This window comes from Morone saxatilis, unplaced genomic scaffold, assembly GCF_004916995.1.
Source record: "Morone saxatilis isolate NCDOM2014 unplaced genomic scaffold, NCSU_SB_2.0 Contig23, whole genome shotgun sequence".
Classification (NCBI taxonomy): Eukaryota; Metazoa; Chordata; class Actinopteri; family Moronidae; genus Morone; species Morone saxatilis.
This window is the reverse complement of record NW_023339796.1, coordinates 22784078-22794129: the sequence shown is the minus strand read 5'-3', so window position 1 is coordinate 22794129 and position 10052 is coordinate 22784078. Positions and strand designations below refer to the sequence as shown.

General features: G+C 40.4%; 1 protein-coding gene across 1 annotated transcript in view; it reads left to right on the top strand.

Annotated features, from left to right (window-relative positions):
* The window catches only part of pappa2 (pappalysin 2), a 74147-nt gene that overhangs the window by 28503 nt on the left and 35592 nt on the right, over nucleotides 1-10052 (top strand). Inside the window, exons 10-13 of the mRNA XM_035671019.1 lie at nucleotides 97-279; nucleotides 1094-1397; nucleotides 4619-4747; nucleotides 4857-4942. Of these exons, the coding sequence (XP_035526912.1) occupies nucleotides 97-279; nucleotides 1094-1397; nucleotides 4619-4747; nucleotides 4857-4942 (702 nt within the window). The remainder of the gene's footprint in view (nucleotides 1-96; nucleotides 280-1093; nucleotides 1398-4618; nucleotides 4748-4856; nucleotides 4943-10052) is intronic.

Sequence of the window (10052 nt, the reverse complement as noted above, 5' to 3'; positions counted from 1 at the left end):
TAACCAGATAATCAGTGGTATTCATAATGTTATGGCAGATTAGTGTGCATGGTGTGTTATACAAACGCGTGTCTGTGTGATGTTATTGAACCTCAGGCCCACCTGATGTGGAGCAGCCTTGTGATCCCAGCCTCCAGGCCTGGAGTCCTGAGCTCAGCCTTTATGACACTAATGTGACCTCACCATGTCCCGACACGGAGGGCTGCACCCTCACGCTAAGGTTCCTCCACCCTGTCATTCCACACGTGCTTACACTCTGGGTCACCTACATCTCTTCAAGTAAGTGTCACTCCATGACAACTTTATACCGTCAGATTAGTGTGTCAGATAGCAATACTGTAAATACTGTGGGTTCTCTAAAAAATGCTGGCAGAAAGGAAACAAGGTGGGACATCATCCCCCAGACCTTCAGCTGCTGAGGAGAAACACAGATCATCTTAGAATAGACTAAACAAAAATTTTAGTATCTCACTTAAATGTCTAATCAGTTGCAGTTCTGTGTGCATAAAAATGTGCCTCAATGTGATTTTATGTTGTATTTAATATTATATTTAATGAATGCAGCATGAGAGATGTGATACATAGTCAGCAGGACTGTAAGAAAACAGTATGCAGTTGGAAAACGCTAAAAACAAGTTGTTTGCGGTGAACTGCAGTGAGACTGGGTGGATAAATAATGTGTGGTGAGGCTTACTAAGCAATGCATATACAACAGTGACTAAAAAAAGGTTGCAAAATTGATGTAAACGGTGCCCCAAACTCCTGAAATTTAAAGTTGTGCAGTTGTAGACAGAGCTGAACAGGTTTGTGGAGCCAGTTTTTAACTGGTTATGAGACAGCCTCAATGTAATACTGATGCCTCTAACCTACAACAAACAAAGTCCATCAGTGAGAAGATTGGTTACTTCTATATGATTTTTCTTAATGCCTGCCACTGAGTCGGTTTTGGTTGGATTCCCCAGATCTCCTAAAGTTCTATGTTATGTACACAGTCCTGAACCTTTAACTTATTTTTCAGCTAACTAGAATTATTTAAACCCAACTCCTTATTGTACTGATAGCTGACATATCTGTCTGTATTTCCCTGTTGCAGACAACCCAGCCATAGCCAACATAGAGCTGATAGCAGATACAGGGAAAAGCATTAACCTCGGACCCCAGCACGTCTTCTGCGACATGCCCCTCACCTTGCGCCTCGACACCCACAAAGCTGCCGTTGCCGCCATTAAACTCTGCACCTTCGATGAGAAGATGGAGATCGATGCTGCCATGTTGTCCTCGGGCCCTGGCAGCTCTCTGTGCTCCAGCTGCCAACCTCTGCTGTACAGGATTCAGCGGCAGCCACCCTTCACCAGCAAAATGCCTTCACCTCAGACCCAGCAGACATTCACTGACAGGTAGATTATTTATTTGCATGTTACTTCAAGTTTTAGTTAAGGCTGCCTTACAGTCATGTTTTGTAATGTTATTTTGCAATTAAGGCCATTTAAGGTCACTCCACACACTGTAACAGGGACCCCAGCTGGAGAATAAACCCCAAATGTCAATTGGGTCAACAACTTTGCAAGTGGCATTAGTGTTACATCAACCTGGAAGGTGTTTATAGAGACATTTTTAAATCAGGCAAGAATCTGAGGAGGTCAGCACAAAGCATAATGGGAATTGACAGGTGTGATGTTTTTGTGTCCAAACCTCCATAAAATACCCAGGACTTCAGCTGAGGCAAGTTCCTGAGTTCGGTTTTCTCTCAGGTGCTGATTAATATTTACACCGGGGGCTGTGTACTACGAATGGCAGGTACACAACACATGTAGAGACCCACACACACACACATACACACACACACACACACAACCTTGTCAGACATGAGAAGCTCAGAGGAAAATAAGACTGATGGTAAAAAAGTTATTTAAGGCCAACGTCGAGTATGAGTTTCACAGCATACCTCAGATCGGCTGATCCACAGTTATCTGTCTCTCAAAAGTGTTTGGGTCTGGTTCTGTTTAGAACACAAATGTTTCCAACGTGGGGATGCCGAGCTGTGGCTACTGATCCAAATCTGTTTCAACAAGCATATACTCAATCAAAAGCATACTGAAGTTTCGCGGCTAAGTTGAATCTGTTAGTACAGTATCCTGTATATACTGTGGGGTGTCCAAATGATTACGGGAATCCAAATGTAAAGCCACAGGACAGTTTTTTTAATCTCACCAAAGAGCAGACCTCCCTAAAAATACCTTAAATCTCCCTACTCTCTCATGCTTTTCAGACACTGCTTTTACAGTGAGTACCGGCCAGGATATCACAGTTGTGTCACATCACCGAAGATCATTTGGGGCTGATTTCAAAAGTTGTGGCACAATTCCTGAGAAGCTGTTGCCATTTTACAGAGCAGGGCGGATGCTAGGTGGACACAGCTTCAAAAACAGTTTATTTTTCAGGGAACACGTCTCCTATGTTACACAAGCTGTGTCTAAGTGCAAAAAGATGTAAGAACCAGTGGGGATTGAGTTATGTGGGACTGTGGAGGGCAGAGAGGGGTTGATGTGAGGAGAAGAGTGTTTGAGAGCAATGAAGCTGGAAAAGAAGCGAGAGGGAGCAAGAGAGGGTGGGATAATGGAGAGAAGAGAAGATGAGAAGGAGAGGAGAGAGCGGGGAGACAAAAAAGGACAAGAGATAAGCATACAGAGAGGGACACAAAAGAGAGTTGTGAGGACTAGAAATGAAACTTAAAGTGAAAGTTACTGTAGGGGAGGCAAGGAGAAGCAGGGGGTGAGGAGGGGTAAGACGGGACAGAGGGAGACAGCAGCACAGCAGAGATGAGGCAAAGTAAGCAGAGGCATTTTTTTTTTCTTTTTGAATATGCTCCAAATGTGAGCAGCAGAGGCCATAAACACCAGTGACTGCTTGGATCTGGTCCTTGGCTGTTTCCTCCTGCTGAACTTGCATAGTTAGCACAGGCTGACTGAGGAAGAGGAAGGAAGGATGAGTGAAGAGGACAAGAAGGACTGCTCAATTAATCAAAACAGTTCATATTAAAATGTTACTATCTTGATCTTGATATTACAGTTTGTTGTACACTGGAAGGCGAGGTGAAAGACGTGTGTCGAGGTCTGTTTCCCTTTACCTTAACATTAACCCGACCTAAGCCCCAACCCCAGCCGCGGAGGGGTGTAACGATACACTCAACTCACGATTTAATACAATTCACAATACTGGGTTTATGACAGTTTTGGAGACAACTATCGCCCACTTCATGCAGCATTTAGCAGGTGTGTGGAGGAGAGAAGGTATGCAGGATCTGAACTAGTCTCTCAAGCTTTAGTTTTGCATTTTTTAAACACTTTCCATCATTTTCATGTGGACAACCAAGTGCAACACCGCCAATGCAGAAAGACTGTCTCACAGTGTGTGCCATTATCCCCATTTGTAGATTCATTCTCACCCCTATCTCTGATGGCAGGCTCACCTTCAACAGTGGCTCTTTGGAATGACTTTGCCTTTAGATGGTTGCCACAAAGAAATCGATCAAAATAGCTTGTTTCAAGCATAGTCTGGCCTTCAATCATTATTTGTGTTCCCTTGTTGAATCTTGTTTTCCATGGTTTCTTAACAGTTTATTATTTAGATATGTAAGTAAGCAGTTAGCTCATTCTAAAAAGACAAAATGGCTATATGATTTTTGAGATAAAGCTTGTAGTTTAACAAGAAATTAGGCCTGTATGGAGGAAGTGTGGCAACAAGGCAAAAGGGAAAAGATGATCTAAACCTCACCATAATTATCATGAAGTAATGAGAGGGCAGAGAGAGAGAGAGAGCTGTGGCTAAAGGTTGGATGATACATACAAATATAGATACAGTACAGATAAATAGGGATGGGTGGAGTTTTTCAAATTCTTCATTTCCTTCTCTGATCTATAATTTATATAGGAAATTTGTTGAGTCTGGAGAAACTGGACAGACCTCAGATACTGTGATTTGTGTTAACTTTCGCGCCAGGCGGAAACAGAAGTAGCAGATCTGTGCTGGGAAAACAGGGAGGAGGCTCTTTTTATAGACACAAGTCCACCAAAACAGATCAATAGTCCGGACACTGGAGCCAAGGTATCATTACACACACTTCCTGCTGTGGGGCCTTAAGGTCATTGGATACTGCAAGGTTACAGATAGAAGCCACTGTGAGTGCAAGCTCCTCTTTTGTTGCTGCAATCCTACGAGCCATTGTTTGCAGAATCCATCAAGATTCATGCAGAATTGATTTGTTGGGGGGTATACTGCAAATACAATCCTTCCTATCTACATTGCACAAAGTGAACTGTGATATTTGCAAGAGAATTAGGTCATCGTGCACTACACTGGCACAACTAAGCACAATAACTCTTTCTTATTTTGTCAAGTATTGAATGGAGTCATTAGTATCGATCAACAAGGCTGTAAAGATTATATAATCAGTTTGTACCACACAGAGCAGTAAAAACCTTGCTTACTGCTCCACGGAAGAACATAACAAACTTTGGACTTCTATTTAATAATTTTATTATGCCAAAATAAATTTACAATTTAAGCAATGATAAAACTATTTTTCCTCTCCTCTCCTCTCCTCTCCTCTCCTCTCCAGCTCTGTAAAGCAGGGAGTCAAGTACCAGTACATGATCCAGGTGGAGGCAGACAGTCTCCTCAGCGATCTCTCCCCACCTCTCCTCTACACCCATGGGCAACCTTATTGTGGAGATGGCCTCATACAGGGGTCTGTGCACTTTTTGACATTGATGATGAAAATGCTGATTATTTACATATTGAAAATGTAGACGGCATGGGTAATGAAGGCGATGATGATGATGGTTCTCTCTCTGTAGGTCAGAAGAGTGTGACGACAGTAATCTGTTGGATGGTGATGGCTGCTCTAAGAAGTGCCACAAGGAGACGGGCTTCAACTGCAATGGTAAGTGAGTCCAATTCACTCCAGTGAGGAAAGAAACACATCTCTGGCCCATCTTGGGTTCACACACACACACACACGCAGTTTAGAACTAAAAGCATGTTGAGCAGTGGGGTTTCTTTCAAAACAATGGCAACACCATATAAACTTTTAGTGTAAAAGAGCAGTCACTAAATAGCCAGAAATCTCTCATTTGTGCATGCAGCAGTATTAAGAAAAAAAAATTAGAGCCAATGAAATTTAATTTACAAGACATAAAAGCTTCTGGCTTGAACTGATTCCACAAACCATTAATGTACCATCACCGCAACATAAGAGAAAACAGATGAGCTGAAGGGTGAAAAGTAAGTTTTTGGTTTGCTAAGTCAAAGTCATATCTGAAGCATCTTGACAGCAGAAAAACACTTTTCAGCAGTAAAGTACAATGTTCAATCTCAAAACGTGTCAGGTGTAACAGATAGGTGATAGACAGATGGGTAGGGCACTGAAAGGGATGACTCCATAGATTTATTTGTTCCTGCAGAAGTCAATATAACCCCCCTCTTTTTTTGCACCTCTACTCTCAATACAAAACGGCATTGTGACGTTTCATTGTTTTTCTTAAAACACATACAGATATAATAATTTCACATTACAGTATGTATGCATTACAGTATTACTAGCTGAGATATCTTTAAAATAGACAGGAAAAGGTCAGGTCAAGTGTGTAACATTTTAGAGGCTCTATAGGCAGAAATATAATATAATATTAATAGGTATGTTTTCATTAGTGTATAATCAAATCAATAATAAAAATAGGAATTGTTGTGTTTTCGTTTTTCTCTACAAAGTCATCTGCAACCGCTCATTCGGTACTGTGTATGTGCAACTTTCAACAGGGATGCAAAAAAGTTAGATGGCTCACTCTTCACCTACTTTCATCATCAGTTCACAATGAAACGTTTAATGAATGTTATTGATCAAGACTTCTGGATAAGCATATATATGTGACGTTAACGTAATGTTAGCAAAAGTAGCATGTTAGAAAGTTTTGTTGTTAACATTACCATAGCTAATACTGAGAAGTAAGGAATTTTTTAATATAACAAATAAAATAATGCATCATAACACATCGTTGTTTTCAGAACTGATTATGGAAGTAGATGGATGCACCACTCATGTATTATTAGAACTACATATCGGACCCACAGATGGGGCTTATTCAGTCCAATGAGAACTGTTTCTAGCTTCTGGGTTTACTTCTGAAGGGAATTTCGACCACTGAATATGCACAGTAGTGTTTCTCCTGCTGGCCTTGACCCACGTTGACTTTTAAAAAAAAACACTAAATAAACTTGCTGTATGGAAGAAGACTGAAACTAGAGATTGAGACGATAAACTCATTAGGAAACTGTTTACTGAGCTTGTAAATCAAGTGAGAATTCGGGTCATTTCTCCATAATACTGCATATAGTTTTTTATTGCAGCCAAGGGAGCTGTCACCTAGTGGTCATTACATAGAATGCAAGATTAAAACACTTCCGAGTTGGCCTCACTTCTTAGCCCTGGAAGCTTTGTCCATTATATATACTGTCAATGATATACTCCCAAAAGGACGCTTACACAGAAAGCTGTGGACACCATGGCCATGTAATAGTTCTGTTTATACGACTTTTTGGAGTGGGTTTGGAGGATGTGTTCCACACATGCGCAGTAGATCGACATTTACAGAAAGAGGTGCCCTTGTAGTGTAGTGACTGTTCCAACAAATTGGATGTATAGTAAGTATAATTCCTGTTATAGGAGGAATAGAAGAGGTGATGTGCAGCATTTCCACATTCATAAAAATAACAGTAAATGAAAATAATATAATGATAAAATACTCAACATAATCATTAAATAATGAATACAAATTAATAAAGTGCATTTTTAACTCTATTACACAAGCAGTCTGTTATTAAATAAGTTTCGGCCTTTCAAGATGTCAAGAAATTGATACAGGCCAGAGCATATTGATAAATGAAGTTTATTGAATGTTTATCAAAGATCATGTTGTGGTTTTGGATTGGACACAACAATCAGCTCACAATAACAGTTATGTTTTAGACATTGTTGCCATTTTTCATTTAATTTGATATGCTTTATCTAAAGTAAGTAATAAGTTTTTTATTATCAAATAATCACATCTGCAACAGTGGGCCAGCTCTCCCCATCCAGTGAGGGAGATCATAACCAGCTGTAAAAGCCTCTGCTTCTAACAGTTGTTGTACAATGACCCCATAGTTAAGTGATTGGAGGCCACCTTGTAGTTCAGACCGCCAGAATCGAGTCGTGCAGGGGGGATGGGGTGGGGGGTTGTCATTTTTTCTCGTCCTTTCTTGTTTTAGTTTTTTTTTAACTCAACAAGAACCTTAGAATTAGGAAAAAGCAACTGTGGTTAGGGTTTAGGCCAGGTTACCGTTTGGTGAGGTTCAGGCAAGAATGCACGAGTTGTTCTCAGAGTCAACAACCAAAGATTTATGGTAAGACGAGAAACATTAAGAAACAGTTCATTTATGGCTCAGTGAGTCATGTGGCTGCCAGAAAACAACTTGGTGGGTGTTCAAGATTTTATTACTGAAAAAAAAGATTCACCTGTTGAGGCTCTTTAATGTTTACACTCTCAGTTCTGTTATTCCGTTTTGGTTTGTGTTTCACTCCAATTTGTATCTAAATGAACATAAAGTGCCATGCGCAGTAGGGGTTGCTGGATAACTGCTGATACTGTCTGGGGGTCCCCTAAGTTTGAAATGATTGTCCACTTTTCCATCATGTGAACAGAATAACAGTTACTGCCATGTACTGATCTACAGACAAAAAGAGATTTCAATCCTTTTGATATGAGTCCCATATAGAGTTTTCACCCAGGAAACCAGGGCCAAACATTGCTCAGTTAACTCTGGGCCAGGTGGTTAAAAAAAAGCAGTAAAAAGTACCAAAAACATGCAACATAACATGGCAAAAGACAAACAAAGAAGCCACAAACAGTTCCCCCATCGTTTGTGATTCCACCACAGGACAACAATACTTTGTGTCTGCACCCTCGCCCAGCCTGAAGCATGCAGACAAGGCCACAACAGAAGCCTCACAACACAACATTAAAGGGAGTTCACCCAAAACACTCCATTGAAAGCAGAAGGCTGAAGACAACATGTGTTTTTTGAACTTGATATTAGGTAAACATTTTGAAAAAAAGTGCATTGTGGTCGAGCACAGCCAGACAGAAAGCACTGAGAATGTAGCCCTCATGCATGATTCTATTATGTCACATAGGTATAATTACCACCAACACACACTCAATACTGTGTCAGAGTGTGACACCTAAGCCTCATACACATTGCAGGCCTTTCCCGTCTAACACGTCTATGTGTCTCCATGTGTCTCTGTTTCTCATTGAAAGACTTGGGCTGGATGAGAGTAGGCATTAGCCACAATGACACGAGAAATCAGCTCTACTGTTGTGGTATGTGGTCTTTCTCCACAGACTTAAAATTCATCTTCTGTATAGTGGAATGTTTGCCCAAGCCCTCTGTCGCCAGAAGCTAAGTTGAATAAGTATGGCTTTTATGATATCCAACTTTTTGGTGATTTCATAAATATTTCATAATATCGCTAAGAAGATGTGACAGGTCAGTTGAGAACGAGACAGTAATGTTAGTAACTTCCTTTTTAGGCCATGTATTGTTTCCACCAGCAGCTGGATGGTACTTAATCATGTGTGGTGTAAGGGTTGTGTTACGAGAGCTTGTTACGGGGCTAAAATTTCCATCATCCAGTCAATTTATTTGTCAGGGGGAAACAAGCAGAAACAGATCCCTCCTCCTTTACCACCAGAGCTAGCCATGCCGTGACTGAAGCTATTACATCTCTTGTTTTACAATAAAAGACATCATGACTAGGAAGGAAAACAATTTGGCAAAAACAGGTTTTAACAAATTGCAACACTTAAAACCAATTATTCAGTTGTACTTCTTAGTCATAGACAGAATATTTGTTTGGGTTTTCTTGCCACATTTGCTTGACCCAGTTAACTCTAACTATGCCGAAGCGTCTTGCTCCTACTCTACTGTGTTAATGCAATTTCTCATAGCTCTGCAGCAACCACACCGACTGCTTTAATAGCCATCTCGTCAGACAAGCCATAGACAAGCTGCATTTGTTCTGTTCAAGTGCTGCTTTCAAGTTGTTTTTTATAGATTCCACTGATTTCTAATTTAATTTTTTAACTGCCTGATTAAATAAAGGTTAGATTGCACAATATGATTACAGCATGCAGACATGAAACAGAAAACAGATGGTCTTAATACTTAAGTCAACGATTGTCAAGTAGTCCTCTTTTGTGAGGCTTGATAAATACACAGACTTGGAATTGAAAAGACTTAATCATTTTCACAGGTGTTGTCAAAGCAGGGGTGGGGTGTTTGGTGAGTTCACTTGGTCTAGTTTTGCCAAATGAACTTGGGATGACAATATGCCATTGAATTGTCTAGGCCTAATTTGCCTTTTATCAGAAACATGTTTCCATCGACTAATTGAAGCCTATTGTGCAGCACTGACTCTCTGACACGGCTCTGTCTGTCTAACTTCTGCAGCTGTCCAGATGTTAATGAGGCCAAACTTCTGAAGTGTCTGATGTTTTCCATCCTTTTTATGAATAGCTGCTGCATTACAAGCTGTTGTTCAACTTGTGCTTCCCGCTCGTTTTGTGATTCGTTCGTTCTGCCTTAGCACATTATGTCAGTACCATTACTCTATTGCATGTATATTCACTGTGCATAGCTCTGGGGTAACTGTGTTACGGGAAGTATAATAGCCTATTTGTTGTCTATTCAAATAACATCAATTACATCCTTAATAAATAATTAAATAAATTCCTGTACATTTTGACCCAGAAATACTACAGGACCTGATGACCAAGGAGTACATTCCATTAACATTCATCAGATTTTACTCTAATCATTGGTGTGTTTTCTACTAGTATTTTTTTTAAAATCTTTTACCAAGCATCATTGAGCTTTTTTTCCATGGCACATCACTAGAGTCAGGCTGGGAAGCTTGCTGTTAGATAACTTCCACTAAATGCAACTAAATCCAG